Below are 19,701 nucleotides of genomic sequence, written 5' to 3'. Positions count from 1 at the left end.
CGAAAAAGTTATTTGCCAATACTATTGAAACACAAAAGTACATTAAATAAAAGAGAAAATTATTTTGAAATGTATGTATTATTACTTTGGCATATAATAATTCATAAGGTTATATACTTATATAGTATAGTCATTTTAAAAAATACAAAATAAATAAATATTATACATATTAAATTTTTATTATGGAATAAAACAGTTTATTAATTTTTTAAAAGTATAACAATGAAAATACTAGGTTTATACGAAATTATACTAGAAAAAATATGAGTATAATTTTAAAAATCGAAATATTTAAAACACAAATAAATCTAGAAATACTACGACTATGCATCAACGAGAACCTGAGTATAATTGTTCTGCAATCAAAGAAAAACAAAGTAATGTAGAATGATGAGGCAAATACGGATAGAATTATGTTATAAGATACAAGCTTAATTATATTATTTTGTACTCGAAGAATAGTACACGAAAAGTATACTAATAGTAATACGAAAAAAATATAATATTCGAAAGAATACTTGAGACAAAAATATAGAAATTCGCATTAATTAATTTACATATATTATAAATACAGAAGAGATATATTTACTTAAAATAATAGATTAAAATATGATCTTAATATAATTCATTCGTACATAATTAATATTCGAACATCTATATTAATATTTATATTTAAAAAGGAACTTAAAAGGAAAAAACAAAGTTCATATGATAAAAAATTAAACATATTTTTGTAGAAAAAATATTTTAGGATGTTTGCTTTTATTATTTTCATATATTTTATATTATGTATTTCTATAGTTTTTTGTATAAATATTTTAAAGTATTTATTTAATAAAATACACGAAGAATTCTTAAATGTAAAAAATAAGTAATTTCGGTCAATTAAAAGTTTATTCAAAATGGAAAAATTATAAAATTTTTTTTTGTGATATATATATATATATATATATATATATATATATATATTCCATTATTGTAATAAATTATTTAACAGAATTTCATATTATAATCGAAGAGTCTTTAAAATGAAACGTCAGATAATAAGATATATTTGGAAAACGACTATAATAAATATTAATATATCACCGTGGTAGCTTATTTCTAAAAAAAATGGTTTTGTAATAGCAGAGTTATAAAATTCCAACGTCTTTATATACAAAAATACAAATAGAAAATACAAATATAAATTTTAAATAAATTAAATTCTCCTTCTAACAAACTCTATAGAACGTCTTATATTTAATTTATAGTTTTTTTTATTTTATTCACTTGCATGAATCATGAGAAATAATCAAAAACCAACTAAAATACCATGAAAGGAGTGATAATAACGAATCTCGAGTGACGTGAAATAAAGATGCTCTAGCGAAAATGGTAACTTTATGAGTAAAAAAACTTTCTGTAATATGAGATCAAATGACCAATCTGAGTAAGACATCCAAAAAAGCTGACTACGCTGCTTCGAACTTCAACTACTTATCTTGTAACAACTTCTCAGACTTTCAATAACTATCTCCTTGAACGCATATTTTTATCATTAATTGATAAATTATATTCATAAAAATAGCTATCATTTTAAAGAAGTTTTTAAACAAGGTCTTAAATTAATTTAAGAGTCTTCTTCAAGTCTAAAGTTCTAAAAGTCTTTTCAGTCTTAAGCAATAAATCATATTAATCAGATATAAATAAATATTATAAACATATATTATATCAACATTCTAATAATTATAGATGTAAAATAATATTGAATCCAATATAAATCATGATTGAATAAGTGGATTTGATTATTAAATAATATAACAAAAGTTTTACACATAAAAACTGAATATTTATGAATGAAAAATTAAAGACATTTAAAAAATATGATTTTAATAATATAAAAAAGTTTTAATATTTATTATATAATATTTCAAATTTTATTAATTTTCTATATTAACTTAGAATACTAAGGTAAAATACAATAATTTCTAATTATTTGAAAATTAAATATTTTAATAAAAATAGTTACTATTAAGATTATTTCATAGCTAATATCATATAAATCTTATAAAGTACAAAGTATAATTATAGACACTTATTTATGTTGATATTATATTTATTTTTATTTGTTATTATGATGACATTTATTAAATATAGATATAATAAATTTATTGAAAAAAAGAAATATATAGAATTTGAAATGAAATCTGAACGAACTGGATATTATTATTTACCAGCTGCATAATTAACCTGTGATCTTATCTAATTCAATCAACAGTAATATTATTATTATTTATACTCTTACTATTTTCATTAAAAATCAAATGATTATTTGATAAACACAAATATTTAATTTAATTTAATAGATGAATATTATTTAAAAGCATATAATTAAAAAGTAAAAATATATTTTCATACACTGTTTATACATTCATACATATATAGATATACATATTCATTATTAACAAATTTAAAATAATAGATCAGAACAATATATTAAATTAGTTTAAAAAATCGACCCGTTGAGATTATAAATGATAAAAGATAAATTGAATTTGATTTAGATGATATTATGAATTCTAAGGATAATAAAAAAAAATTTAATCATTAAATTAATAAAAATAAGCTTATACTATATCTATATTATAAAATTAATGTTATTAATAGTCGTCATGATTAATAAAATAGAAAAAAATTTATTTATGACATTAAATCTCCATTTCTTATAGAAATGATAGAAATTGCATATAAAAAGATAGTTAAGAACGTTAAAAACCATTTTTTTACATATTTACTATATAAATTTTTTACTTATACAAAATCTCGTAATGTACGATTCGATCTGGAGGTTCGCTCAATTTGCATTCCTTTAATATTATATTTCATAAATTTTTCCCTTTTATAATTATTGTTGTCCTTTTTCCTATCTGTTTACTGTATTACATTCTTATTCTCAATTTACAAATACCTTTATTTCATACCCAATACCATCTACTTATCATCTGCAGTAAATATAAGCAAATTGAAATCAAGGAAAAAAGAAAATAGTATTTTGGAAAGTTGCCTTGAATTACAAAGGTTTTAACTTCTTTTGCTATTAATAGTACACAATATATAGTAATTATATTAGAAAAGTAGATTAAAAAGTTCTTCAGGTATTTATGTACATGCATATAGGTATTAAATTAGAACAGTATTAAGAAGTTAATTTACTTAAAATATTCAATAATATTATAATTATAATTTAATTTTAAATATTATTTACTTATATCATTTAAAATTTCTTAATTTAAACGAATAACTTTAAAAAACCTGTTAAAAATTTTTTTTAAATAGGTTACTGAAAATAATGTTTGTAAAATAATATTAAAATGTTAGTGTAATAAATTTTATTTAATATTTAGAGAGAAAAATAATTAATATAATACGACTTCATAACTAGTTTCTGTTTAGTTAGTCACTTTCAAAATATAATTATTTGTAATCTTATGTGTATAAAATTAGTAATTATCATTTTTAGCCATAATAATGTAATCATAGATTATAAAAAAATTCAAATAATGAAAGATTGTTGTTTTATAAAAAAAAGTGCAATTATAGTACATGCATTTAGATAATGATAAAATATATGAAAAAAAATTCTCAATTAGAAATGATTATAATATACAATTCCTTAAATATTATAAGCTAATTAATGTTACGTTTTAAAAAATGAATATTAGTAATAATGAAATGAAACATAATATTTTAATTGAACAATGCAAAACTGTAAAAGAATATATAAAGTTACCTAAAAATTTATTATATTTAAATTATATTTTAAGGAAATATTCAAAGAAAATGAATGAAATACAAAAACTAACAATATTCTTTGAAATATTTAATTAAAAAATTAAATACAAATCTCAACTCGTATAATTTTATTATAAAGGATTTTATTATCCATCCCTTTTTACAATTATTTTATTGAGATACCTATATATTTTTAATTGAATCTATAACTTTAATATTATTGATATTCTTCAACAAATCGTGTACTAATCCAAATATTATAGGCAAGAATATTTTTATTTTATAAAACATGTTAAAGACGTTAAAATTTAATTGAATAACTGAATAATTTATGAAGACAAAATTATACTCACTTTTGATTAAAACTAAAATATATAAGATTCGAGATTTATTATTTTTCTTAATTTCATCCACTTTGTAAATCAATATTCGATAAAACGAAAATACTTTCACGATACACAATTTTAATAATGTTATTTTATAATTATAACTTTTTTTTAGACTGTACATTTGTCCATATTTTATTAATATTTTAAGATGGCCATACTTGTACGACTTATCATTCCACTTTATATTTGTTATTAGTTATTATATTTAAGACATTCCATAAATGTTATTTTTATACCACTTGCATTAGTTAAATAATGAGAGTTTAAAATTTCATTTAAATTCGTAGTTGGATTCATTATTCCTCTTTCATGAAAGTCGTATGATCACAAATACATTCATGATAATATATTCACTCCTTAATACTTGTAATTATTATTTTAGTTTTTAGTATATATTACAATTCGGGTGTCTCAATTTAACTGCAGTTACTTCGATTATCTTAGCACAAGCAGACTCATAAAATAGTACAACGATTGACAGTAGTCTTGTAATCAAATTTACAGGATGGCTTCCTGTCTTGCGTAAGCACGTACTTGACGCTCGTAATTTTGAACACCTGAATATTTTATCGCACCTGTAAGTCTTACTAGAGTACAAAAATGTTAGGAAAAAATTAATTGTCCAATTTAATTCCATTCGATATTTAATATAAATATTTCTCTAAAAAGTTATAACCAGAATTGAAATAATAATTTTTAGTTGGGCAACTGTAAATTTCAGATATTTATTTAATTAAAAATAAATTGAAAAAACTCAGAAGTACATAATAGAATATAAAAAAATTAAAATAGCATTAACTTACATTAACAGTGTATTATTTAATGAATAACTAATTTTAAAGTAATATTTGTTTTAATACAATATATTAATAAAATATAATTTTTAAAATATACAAGTTATATATTATATAAAAAATATTATATAATATAAATAATATGCAAATAAAATGATATATAAATAAATTAGTAGATAAATAAAATCTATATAGTTTTAAATAAAATATTTAAAATGCAGTATTTTTATTCATTTTCTGCGTAAAAAATCTTATAAAATACTTATTAATAAAATGATTTCACTATTAAAGACCAGTGAGGTATGAAATAAGTTTTTATTCTGATACAAAAGCACAATTTCTGATATAACAATTTCCAGATAATTTAATATATTTACCTTACAACCAATGTTACTGGTGGGAAATCAATGAATTAACAAAATAGTTAGAATACTTATAAAATATAAGAATTAATAAAATATGTCAAAGAAACATTTTATAATTGGTATCTATTATAATTCTAATAGAAAGAAATATATAAAATTTCAAAATAATATTAAATGAAATAAAATATTATAAATTGTAATTATAAATTATTATATAAACAGATTTTGCTAATATTTTGAAATTAACAATTAAAAAAAATAATATAAATGAATAATGTACCAAGGAAAGATTATTACTATTATTAATCAATTGAAAATCTATTTGTATATAGTAAATTCTGTACATACTTAATATTAATTAAACTTACTAAATTTAGTAAATCAAAATTATTGGTGAACAAATAGAATTATATTTGAAGTGAACGTTTATTTATGTTTATATTTATTCCAGCTTTTTATATTTTTTTGTGATATTAATACATTACACATACTTTTAAAATGTGCAGCATTATTTCTGTATATATAATGAAACCGAAACATTTTACAATATATTTACAAATTACATATTATTCATCCTATTATTATACATCTTCATTATACATTAATTGCAATAAATATAACTACTGTTTTATGTCTGAAATCGAAATTGTATAAATTGGCATTTGTTAAAGTTTAAACAGGATCAAATAAGTTATCTTGAGTGATATCATTTACAATTGATTTGAATAATTCAAATTATGAATAATGATAACAATTTGTTTCAAGATAATTTTAAAAGAATGTACCAATTTAATAATTTTTGAAAATTATTAACTGTGAATATCAAAATTGTGAATGTGAAATATTATCTTTAAAATTATTGATGCATATACTCCTGGTATCATCTTCTGTAGAAACATCTAAATATAATATATAAATATAATTCTTAAATCATATCATGCTAAATGTGCTTGCACAGCAATAATGATGAAGAGCAAAAATCGAAGTTAAAGAAGTTGGGTCGACCTCGCAGACCGATTGACCTGATTGTCGAGACGTTCCGACGCAAGTCAATAACCACTTAACATTAGCCGTACACGCGCCTGAAAAATCCCGATGACTATGTACATATTTTGTTCTCTCTGTTGCGCTCGGGTACGCCCATATTCCCACTAGCTGTTGTCGAGACTGTTGTCTCGCATAAAAAAATAATACCGTTTGAAGGCGCTCTTCTTTACATCAGTTATTGAGTCGAAATCTCCAATGTGGATACAAAAAATAAAAATTTAAACGCGAATTTGTATTACCTTCAATAAAAATTCTACATATGAAATTTTATGAACAATTTTTTAACAATGTCAATAAATTTACAGAGGATTGAATTATCATGATGTGTTGACATTTCTTTTATAGTACATTCAATTACTGTAATATTGTTTACTATTTGTAAGACTGCAATTGGAGATGATTTCATAAAGTCAAGAAATATTTAATTGACTTTACCACTAGAATTTAATTTGTTCTATATCACTATCTTAATAAAGATTATAAATAAAAAAATTCAACTAAATTTAAACATAAATACTAACCAAGTCCTTGAATAATTATATTTTCGATTATTTAGTTTCTATTAATTTTTAACTATAATAATATTATTTATTTACTAAAAAAACTAAATTTAAGAATTACTTGATATTGAAATTAGAAAGAATAACAATTATTATTATTTTAAAATGATAATATACAACTCACTTGCTGTCTTGAACGTTAGATATTGAATAGTTTATATTATGTTTTAAATTAATGTGTCATGAGTATAATAAATATTATTAAACTTAATTTTTTATTATCACCCATGAGGTCTTTACTTTAAATTTATAAATGCTGTCATATAGATTCGTTAAGTTCAATATTTAGAAGTTTGATAGTTCTCTTATCACGTATGAAATAATATTTATATCATAAATTTTTACGGACATTTTAATTACTTAATATTTAGAAATTGATAGTTTAGAAAAAACTATATTTTCTATTTTTTCATGATATTTAATATTATACATAAAAATATAACAAATCATACATTTTGTTGGTAAAAATTTGAAATTGTTGATATTAAAAGGTGTTATTTAAAATTTTAATTAGTTATAATAAAGTGCATAGTAATAATAAGTTAATCTAAACATACGGATAAAATAATAAAATTATTTTCTAAAATAATAAAATTATAAAAATATATAAGAAACATAGATTATCGTCAATAACAAAATAGTAGGAAACATTAAGTTTTACATATCTATAGATGTATATTTGAAATTTCTTCAAATGTAATTTAAATTTGCTTTAAATCAGAACTTTTTAAAAATATATCTAAATATATTATATTTATTCTTAGATTTGATATATATTGAAGCTTTTTATAAGCGCCCTAGTAATTGTGATTTACTGTATAAGAATTAACAGGATTCAAAATTTAACAACGCAGTCCATTAAACTTACGAATCCATCAAATGAATTTAAATTTCATAAATCGGCTGAATGAATATTATCATGTCACTTTCTTCTTCCATTAAATGAAACATAAAATATTCTTTTTTGACCTTACAGAAAAATCTATTACTAAAATGTACTCTTATTTGAAGACAATTACACGAATGAATATATTAAATAAAATCAAAAGATAATATTATTTTACCAAGAAATAATAAACTGAAGACTCACCGCTATTCTCTGACCGAATCCAAGGAAGGAGAGTTTCCGCTTGTTGGCGAGAGTTGTTCGCTTATCTGCTTTGCCAGCCATTATAGACTTCCTCATTGGTGGCTCTGCTTTACGGATTACTCTTTTTCCTGGGTGCCCGTCCGATCCTCAGCTGGGACGGCGATGTCCACATGTGGAGGAGTCGCTCCGATGGCAGCTCCGTCGTCCTGCTGGTTGCTGCAAAACACAATATCATACTTAATCAGTTATATAGGCTTATGTTTGAGATAATTTGCATAAAAATTACTTATTTTTATAAAAAGGAGAAATTAAATTCTAGAAGCTGTATGTAATTATTATATGTATTAAATATATTTTCTACACAAAGAACATGATTATTTATAAACACTTTTATTTATAATTGACTTCTATGTATCAAATGTATTTGATAAATCACATTTTTCGCAACAAAATCCAGTTTGTGTATTTAAAAAAATTAATGGATTGCTTCAGTATGCCTTTATATAACTTTATAAGATATAGTATAGAACTGGATTTAAAAGGGTAAAGTTTGTATTTGTAATTATAAAGAAAATCATGAACTGTTGTATTGTTATGATTGACTATAATGAAATAAGATAATCTGAATTTATAATCACAAATCTGAGTATTTATTTTATTTACCCCGTGCTTTACATAAATATAAATTTATTTATTATATATTTATACAATTATAAGGTTTCGTTCAATCCTGCTTTATAATTCAAACAATCAAATGAATAATTACAAAACTGAAATATATCCTAAATAAATTTTCCACTTGAATATATAACGAAATATATATGAATATGTATAAAAATAATTTAAAAATATCTTCAATATATAATATATGTAATAAACATAACCAAATTTTAATCTATATGTTCATTTTAGTATTACATCAAATAAATTCAATATAATTTATTTTATAAGTTTGTTAAAAATTTAATTTAAAATAAAATTGGATTAAAAGTATCGATATTCTTATAATAAAACAATATAAAAAATTATTTCAAAATAAAAAATTCAATAATATTATTTTAACTTCTCTTTACTCTTAAATACATTGTTATATAAATATGAGATATTTTGAAATATTATGTAAATTGAAATAGATATAAGAGATGAAACAGGTGAAATATATATAGATATAAATTTCTAATAATTTTAGGAAAAAAAATATATATATATTTTTCTTTCATTTTTTTTTTCAAAACATATATAAAAAATTTATTTAAATTAACTTCAATTAATTAAAATTACATTACGCAAACAAATATATTTTTATTATTGCAATTATTTAAATTTTATTCGTAATGCAAATGTAAAAATCATCAATTTTAGGCAATTGTAGCTAATTCGATCTACTTGATTACAAAAATGTATTATAAAAAAAACATTTTTCTTGTGGTAAAATGTGTGCTTGTAATATTATTATTTAAAATATATTATATTATTTAATTATCTTTTTTTAAACATTATATGTATCATATTAATATATCAATATTTAGTATTAATGATTTTTCAAAAAATTAATAATATCTAATATTAATAAAATCATAATATTAAAAGAATATAGGTTCTTTTCAATGTACAAAATGTAGAGACAAAACACAGCTAACATACATGCACAAAATCATAAATGACATATGCAAAATATTTCATTCCTAATAATTCAATTCTCATCCAAATTACGTTTAGAAGAATATGTAAACGTACATAAAGTAAATATAAACTAATACGTATTAATTTAATTTTAAACGAAAATGAAAAAATTGAAATTGAGCCCACAATGTCCTTACTAAATTAATAATTGATATAATTCAACAATAAATTTCAACGTTATTTTATTTTTTTTATTTTTGTATGATTTATGTTTTATTTATATATTTTATACCTACATAAAATAATTTTTTAGAATTTTTGTTATATCCAAACATGTATATATTCATATTTTAAAAACAAGGGAATTTATTATATTTTAATTATTATATTATTATATTATATTTAATTATATTTCAAATTTTCAAGAAATTGTAAAATGAAATAATTTAATATATAGAAAAAATATTCTAATTGAAATTTAAAAATAATAATTAAATATTTATATCTCGTAAAAATATATTTGCATATATATAAGTTGATGATTTACAAATCAACATTTTAATCAATTTTAATCAACATTCATTGCCGATCGATTAATATGCTGATAATCGCCAATTTTTTAATAATGTAATTGCTTAATGTTACAATTTTTCAAAAGTACTCATATAGTAAAAAGTGTTACATGAATACTATGCAATGTTGTGCATATAAATGCTATAAACGTAAAAAAAATACATGTTATGAATTACCTTTATTATAGCTTTGTATGTTTGTTATATATTTTGTTAAATTACTTTGATATACAATATAAATTTATTTATTTAAACCAAATATTTAAAGATTTAAAGATTTAACAAATTTAAAGATAATTAAAAATGAATCAATAAACAGAGAAAAATACTTTGATCAATAAAACTAAAATTAAATTCAATTTTATTCTATTTATACTGAAAATATATTTTTTTATGGCTATTTATGAACTGAATCCAATGATATATGTAATATGTAACAAAATATCACAATAAGTACATATGCATATCACATATTATACTTCTCGATTAAAGTACTTTTAAAAGTTTATTAATGAAATTCAGTTAAAAAAATATTATATTAAATTTAGAATATTAATAATAAAAACTGTATAATATAAAATACAGCATATACAATCATTTAAAATTTCTTCTATTTAAATTTGTTAAACCATAAACATTAAATATAAAATATAAAATAAGAGTAAAATAAAGTAAATATAAAAAAATAAATATAAAGACATATTAAATATAATATATAAATTCATAAAACATATCTTATATTTGGTTATTAAACCAAAAAAGCGTAGTTTTACAAAATTTTAACAAATGTAACATATTATAAATATAATTTCATTTACAATCTCGATGCTGTAATGTTTCACAAGGAATATTTATTATTTTGAAGCTTTTAGAAGCCTGTGGGTGGCATTTCATTCAATATAAGCGTGATGATTTATAATGCTAATTTCCATGTTCCATGTGCTATCTAGTAATGTCTGCATGTATAGGAGGATTTACAGCATAGTATGTTAATAACTTCTTTTTTTTGGTTATTTAATTTCGTTATATTAATGCATATAACTCCGGAACATCATCTTTCAACATCACTCGAACACATATTAATGTAAATATCACGACATATATTTCATGTATTATAACAATAAAGTGTCAATAATCGTTTAGGATATAATTATATACATATATAATGATTTAAAGTCTAATTTTCGACCCTTTAAATAAAATTAATTAATTTTCGGTATAAAATAATACTAAGTGTTTTTAAAAATATTTAATACAGAAATAATTTTAATTTTGTTCAAATTAAATATATACAAAAATATCTAGATACAATTATTGTATAATAAAGCAAACAGTAAAATAGTTTGTATAGGACTAACATCGACTATGAAGACATAATTCAAATTGATAATTAATACTATTTACTAGCATTCAACATAATTAAGTAATTTCTGTCAGTTCCTAAAATTTAATAAACAATAATAATTTAGTATTTTACAATTGTTTTATTTTTGAATAATTATTTATAGTCAATAACAATTTTAAATACTTATTATGTGACTATCAACTAGTTTATAATAACTGTAAATTATTAGTAAAATGTAAATTATTAGTAAAATGTAAATTATTAGTAAAATGTAAAAATTATGTAAAATATCAATAAATGATGTAAATAATAAAAAAATAATCAATAAATAACAATTGAAATATTTTTAACAATTTGAAAATAATTATCAAAGAATTAAAAACAAAAGAAATATACTGATGATGTGAAGACTGAAATTAAAATTCTTTTATAATTTTTAGAATAATTTTATTAGAACATTATATTGATAATTATTTAATTTTATACAAATTAACACACATATATATATACATATATATGTATTATACATAAAATATTCGTAGTATACATAAAATATTCGATTCTGAATTTAAAATTAAATGACAGAATGGTATTCATACAAAAATTAATAATTTCTTTTATTAATATTGTTACAATTGTTTGCACCTCATATACTCTGAAAAAAAAAACAGTTTAAATATTTACTGCATATTATGATGACAGTATACAAATTTTTAATTTATAATATTTGTACGGTTTGTATTAAAACATCATGACTATTGTTTATTTATAAGGTTGTTATACCTGTTTTCTTATTAGACACAAGTAGTCTTGTATAAAATCTATATCATTTATTGATTCTAACATACGCTCAAATTTACATAGCACATTTATTATAAATAGATTTAGTAGATTTATCAATTTGATTGTTAAATAATTTCATAATAAGTTGTTACTCTCTAATGCAATTCTATCTTTATTCATTATGTACTTATTTGTTTTAAATTTATTTGTTTATTTATATAGACTTTTCGTTAATATGCTCTTGAAGAAATCATTATTTATTTAATTGTAAATTTATTGATATAGAAGTTGTTAATATTTCTTTTTATAAACATAAAATTAATGTACTTGAATTAAAACAAAAACCAAAAGTTAGTATGCAATTTTGAAAATGTAATTTATCGAACATTTTAATAATTTTTTGACATTTCCATTTTTTTCATATTAAAAAAATATTAATAAACATATTTTAAATATAAATAATAAAAGCAAATAATAATTGTATAATAATTATTTTGATTGACATAAAATTTTTTATGTTTTTTAAAGAAAAAATTAAATATTTAAAACAAGTTGTAAATTAAAAATTTAAAAGTCCTAGTTTTATTAAACACCTTTGTTTGAATATAGTAATTATTCGTATTATTTAATAACTAAATTTGTGCAATCGTTATAAAAAATAACTATTTATAAGTATAAGGTATATCTATTCTCATAAATACATAAAAATTATGTAATAATTAATATAAAATATTACAGTATAGGTGAATATTAAACCCTGTATTATAATCAACATATACATATATATTTTTTAATATAAATATTAAATAAATATTCTGCAAGATTTTTTATGAAATTATTGGGAAGCTTATTTATAAATAAATAAAATTTTTAAGAACTATATTGTTTACCGGATATCTATTATTATTTTATTTTGTGCGGCATATTTAAATTTATATAAGTATTAAGAAACCATTTATACAATTAAAAATGTTTTTCTATTTACAATTATTTATATAATAACTTTAAAATTTCATAGTATATATAAAGCTATAAAGAAATGATTTTCAATTCTTATGATAAGATGTAATATAGGAAAATTTTTAAATGATCATTTTAATTTGTAGTTCGATCTTATTTAATTTCATTCATAAATTTAAGATAATTTGTTTCATTTATTAACTATGTCATATTACCATTGCATGGTCTTTACTATACTTTAAAATTTTCAAATATATAATAAATAAATAAGTAAATTTTTACATGTTTATTATGAAAATTCACATATACATTATATATATATATATATATATATATATACATATTGCATATAGAAATATTTAATATAAATATTGCAAATAAATAATTCCAAATTTATTTAAAATAAATTTATTAAAATATAAAAAATTCTGAGGTAATAAATTTGTTCTTGCAACAATAATTTTATTTTATGTGACTTTTATATTTTTCTAATCTATTGATGACTTGTTCATTATCATTAGTGTTGAAAATAACTTGTTAAATTCATAAAATAAATCTTTAATAATTTTTTAAAATAATCTCGTGATTTATGCTTAAAAAATAAAATCAGTTATAAGCTTTTTTGAAAAATTAAATCATAACAGCCTCAAAGTAATAATTATGAAAAATATTTTTCTTGAAACATGTACTATTCTCCATAAAATAAAGTAAAAAGTATTTATACAACCTTTCTAAAAATTACAATAAATTACAATATTATTAGGCATGTCCCTAACAAGATTTTAATAATTATTTTAAATTATTTTTTCTTATTTTATAACCATATAAAGTAATAAAATATTATATAATATATAATATTATAAATAGCATAGAATATTGAATTGTTATTTTTTGTTACTTCTAGAATAAATTGTAAATATTATATCCCGTTTATAAAAAAAGACATAATAAATTAATGTATAGAGCCTTATGAAATAAACAGTTTTTATCTCAAGAACAATAAACATACTATTTTATTTCAGCATATTTATCAATAAAAAGTTATAACGTTTTTTAATTTAATATGTTTATATGTGAGTATAGTAATAAAATACTGTATAGCTCAATACATTACAAGTTGTTTAGTGTATAATATTTAATATGGAGGATGATATATCTATATATATATAGATATCCTATATATATCCTATATATATCTATATATAGGATGATTCTATAGCAGCTTTATGTTAATCTTAATAAATAAAATTTAAATAAATAATACTGTTATTTAGACTGTTGCTATAGGTATGCGTTATTGAACTTTGAATTGTAACAATTTAATATTATCAATTTCTTTCTGCTTTTTTGTTGGAAAATAGTAAAACTTCTAAATATTTTAAACTATTCCTAAATGTCTATTCATCTAAACACGTAACTTTATATAACAAATAATGCGTTAATATTTGTGACTGTATTTAATTACATTTTCTCAGATGTTTTTATAAGTAAGAAACTTAATAATTTTATTAAACATTACTATTATTAGTCTACTGTTTTAAAATAAAAATAAATATGTCTATTATATTAGAATATTAGATCATATTAGAAGGAATGTCAGTATAATTAAGTTATAATAAAACGAGTAACCATTGTATTTGTGTACCTTTACACATTTTAAGTTGTTATCTCTTGGTAATAATCATCACTTAGCAAATTTTATCAATTACAAGATCTTCATATTCATCATTTTTTAAGTTATATATGGTATTTTTATGAAAATACATTAATGCTTATATCTTTCTACTTTTATTTTTAGACCACTTTCCACTTTCTGTTATTTTACAATTGATTGAAGTATTGTAAATGATGAATTAGCAATTTTACCCTCATGATTTTACATTTTTTATAAACATGATTAAATTAAATACAAATGTTATTGTTATTTATTTTTATTATAATAGTATAAAAATAAAATAATAAACTAATTACCGTTAAAAATTTTCTATCTTTAATATATTTATTTTAAAAACATAATATTTAAGTTTGATTTTTTTTATTATATATCTTATATAGTTTTAAAAAACTAATAGTTTTTTAAATATTTATTTTTAATTTTATCAAATATTTTTTTTAACGCAAAAATTTAATAAAATTTGCAAAATAATTTAATACAAAAAAATGTTTGCAACGAGAAGTTGTTTAAAACTCTCATGTAGATCACTTAGAGGTTATTAATTTAAAGTTTCAGTTTTAAACTCAAATACTTTCTTATCTTAATAAGAATCAAATTCAAATAATTAACTCTATCATTCCATTTGAATTATAATTTGTGCAATTTAATTAAATTTCAATTTTCTTTGTGTTTATAAAATAATAAAAATTACCTAATAGAATACTTATTAGATATACTATGAAAATATTAAGTTACATAATTTATTTTACAAATAAAATACTTATATTTTATTATTTACTAAAACTTAATAATTAAACATAATAATTAAAATTTAATAATATCATTATATAAACATAATATCAATTGAATAATTTACAGATTTTTAAAATTGAAAAACATAAAACTAACGGCACGCTACGGCTACTCAATGAACCCTTTAAATTCACAATATTCATCAGAAACTCTTGAAAAGGAAGTTCTCAACATTGCCTGTAACTGCAATCGATACAACATTAGCAAGAATATACTTTCACTGATACATATGCTTATATTTTAAAAGTATAAAAATGAGTAATCATCAGTCTTGGCGAGTTTTATGAGATTAATATAAAAAGTGCAATATTGCTTATTCTTTACAATTTTTGAAATATTACTACTTTTAATATGTTATAATTTATAATGCATAAAACATATTTTTTAAATATATAAATATATTTAATATCAAACAAGTTCTACGGTTATTAGTTATATATTTTAGAATAATAATTACTTATTCATAGTGATTATTATATATATAAATAAACTTTATTGAATATTCGATTAGATGTTTATATATTTTCAATCTTATGAAGTAGATAAAAAATTAATTTTCTAAACAACTCTGTACCAATACATGAAGACAAACAAATATTTATTTATTTATATTTCTGTATACGCTAATAAATCTAGATATATTTTTATTGATTTAAATAATATACAAAAACATAAAATAATATAGTGAATTTCGACATATTGTCATTAATGTTATTCGTATTCTCAACACTTTTACTATGTTTTAAATTTGTATTTCATACTTAATACACTACTTTCTATTTTAAACATATTATTTGTATCAGTGTTAGCTGCACTATACTAACAATAAATAAATATAAGATATCACAAAAGTTCAATCGTAAAAATTCGCTAATGATTATTATCAATAAGCCTAACCTAAATTTTATAATAAATTAATTTTTCTATTCGTAAATCTTATAAGATATTATTAATAAAATAAAATAAATATTTCTAATTTAATGATGTAAAGAATGTTTAAAAATAAATATTATTTTAAATCACAGTCATTTTTTATTTATTTAAAACGTTATAAAAGTACCAATAAAAAGTTAATCGGTAAATTCTTATTTTAAGAGAAAAGAATATAAATAAACGAGTTTTGTTATGATTAGTGGAATGAATCTATAAAATTTTAATGACAGATAAAAATTTAATATACGTAGATTTAAACAATAGTTTCGTGTCAAATTTTACAATCTTGGAATATATATATATATATATATATATATATATACTAAAATAAAATAATTAATTTTATAAGTAAATATATAGTTAATGTAAATTAATAAAAAATATTGAATTTAAAAAAAACATAATGTTAAATAATTTCTTTCATCATTATTATTTTATACATTTCAGGTACATTTTTTTTATTACAACTAAAAATTTAAAGATAATGGCTTTGCTAAAAAGGTTTTATATAAAAGTATTTAATTACTTGTTAATGTTTTATAACAGAGCATACATAGCAATTTTTTGAATTGAACAGAAATATTTTTCATTAATTATTAAACTATTCCTTAATTTAATTTATATCGAGAATTAGTTAAAATGTTTATGATTTTATATCCTTATCGTCGATAACTCAGGTATTCAAATTCTATATTGACATGACAAATATGTGTGTATATTTATCGCTCATGCTGATTTAACGCAATCATTAGTCTCCATCGTCGGTCGTTAAAGTTCAGTAGTTAATATAAGTTCATTTATATACATATACTAGATACAATTTATTCTATCTACGTAACTACAACACGAAAAATATGAGTTCTAGCTTTGATATTTCAACGCGATTTCTCCAACTACTCATAAATATATAAGTATGTAAACGTTTAAAATATGAAAATTGAATGTGTTTGAGTATACATTTTTTGTAAGAATAATAAGGATTAATACTTAATAGTAAATTAATTTTACTATGAATTGAAATTTCAGCAATTGATGTAAATTTACATATATTGAAAAACTATTTTATAGATATTTGTTTCAAATATAGAGTGTAGTAATATAATAATACAATGCATAAAATAAAACATTAATAGTACACTAATAATAATTGTAAAAATAAGCTTCTAGCATTTTAGTTGTTTCTGTAATATTTCATCTCCATCAAAATATTAAATAATTTAGTATTAACAAATTTGTAAATAAATAATTAAAAAATCGAATTTTATTCATTTTAAATATTATTACGTTTGTTATGATTTTTAATACAAGAATCTTTTTGTACTACAATTGTACCGTAAGTATTTGGCAAATGGTATATCACTGGTAACTTTGACGATTTATTAAAAATATTACATTTGTTTTTACAAAATTAAACATAATAGAAACGTGAATAAATCAATAACAGTATATATATATATATATATATATATATATATATATATATATATAGATGATATAAGCTAATTATCGAATAAATTAAATACCTTAATATAATGATGGGACCTTTAATACATTCGTTCTTTACGATCACGAGTAAAATAAAAAAAATATACACTTGAACCAGTACTTATCTACAACTCGATATATGCTTACCCGTTCCACCACATATACACAACTATGTAAAATGCAATTACCTGTTTAAATAAAACAATAACAAAGGACAAAAATTAAAATTAAATTAAGTCGCGAATAATAGGATGTACATAGAGCGCACAACTTGGTATATTCGCCGGCACAACAATACGTGCCACGGCGCCATTATTCGGCAAGCATGCAACTATACATACGCGCCTGCGTGCATGCACAACTCTCCTGAAATCCGGTTTTACCTGCTTCCGTGGCTTTATTAGTTAGACCTCGGAAGTTCTGCTCTTCTTGATTATTGCACGAGTGCTTGCTCCCTTATTCTCTCCTAACTTCGCGGCTCTGTCCCGTATCCTTGGTCTTCCAACCGATCCTGGAATCAACGTACATTCGCGCACGGCTGCGTTCACCAATGCAGTCCTTCTACACGCGGTGCGAACTCTTCGAGTCGGCGAACGCGACTGACTCACGCTCGTCTCCCGCGCTGCGAGCATGAGAGCAGGACGTTGAGAGAAAGCAAGTAAGAATGAGAGAGAGAGAGAGAGAGAGAGAGACAGAGAGAGAGAGAGAGAGAGAGAGAGAGACAGAGAGAGAGAGAGAGAGAGAGAGAGAGACAGAGACAGAGAGAGAGAGAGAGACAGACAGACAGAAAGACAAAGAAGAGGGAGACAATACGAAAAAGTGATCGGTTGAACCAGTCGCGACCAGGCCCTTGCCAATCGCTGCCATTCGCACTGTTACTAACGAGGGCTGTTATATTACTGTCCAAAAATATAAGATCACGGAAGCCTAATTTTTTGCCCTTTATTGCGAACCCACCTGAATTTTGTTTAATATTCGAATCTCGCATTGAATAAATTTACAGAATGGGGCATAATTTCTTTACATTTCTAATACTCTCCAATTTAAATATCATACGATATTTAGATTTATTATTTTTTATACTCAATCATTATTAACAAATTTAAGGATAAACCCTATGTTATCAACAATATGTATCGGTACAACTAACAACAAATATTTTATAACTTGTAATAATGAATCTTACTTTCGGCTGAAACATACAAAAATAAGTGTTAAAATTAAATAATAAAGTAAAAAGAAACTTTTAAAGTATTTACAACATTAATAAGTAAATACGTAGTTTATCTTATACCTTCTTTCTGATAAAAGATTATTTACGAATATAATTGTTCCCGATTGAACAATTAGAAAAGTAAAAAATAAAAAAATAAAATATAAATGAAAAAAGAAAAGAAACAGAATAATATTATTTATGATCTACAGAAAATAAAAAAAAATGGTTTTTTAAAAATTTTTTTTTTTTTTTTTTTAACAACTCAGAATTCTCAAAAAAATATCGATTTGTCTGAACT

At 20.6% G+C, this 19,701-nt stretch overlaps 1 protein-coding gene across 1 annotated transcript in view; it reads right to left on the bottom strand.

Moving 5' to 3' along the window:
• Ae2 (anion exchange protein Ae2) overlaps positions 1-18,733 on the bottom strand; it is a 56,582-nt gene extending 37,849 nt beyond the window's left edge. The window contains exons 1-2 of the mRNA XM_011497533.1: positions 18,571-18,733; positions 8,020-8,235 (exon numbers count right to left, since the gene is read on the bottom strand). Of these exons, the coding sequence (XP_011495835.1) occupies positions 8,020-8,115 (96 nt within the window). The 5' untranslated portion in view covers positions 8,116-8,235; positions 18,571-18,733. The remainder of the gene's footprint in view (positions 1-8,019; positions 8,236-18,570) is intronic.
• Between the last annotated feature and the right edge of the window lie 968 nt (positions 18,734-19,701).

Source organism: Ceratosolen solmsi, unplaced genomic scaffold (assembly GCF_000503995.2).
Source record: "Ceratosolen solmsi marchali unplaced genomic scaffold, CerSol_1.0 scaffold47, whole genome shotgun sequence".
Taxonomy (NCBI): domain Eukaryota; kingdom Metazoa; phylum Arthropoda; class Insecta; order Hymenoptera; family Agaonidae; genus Ceratosolen; species Ceratosolen solmsi.
The sequence above is the reverse complement of the archived record's forward strand: the minus strand, read 5'-3'. Positions and strand labels throughout refer to the sequence as shown.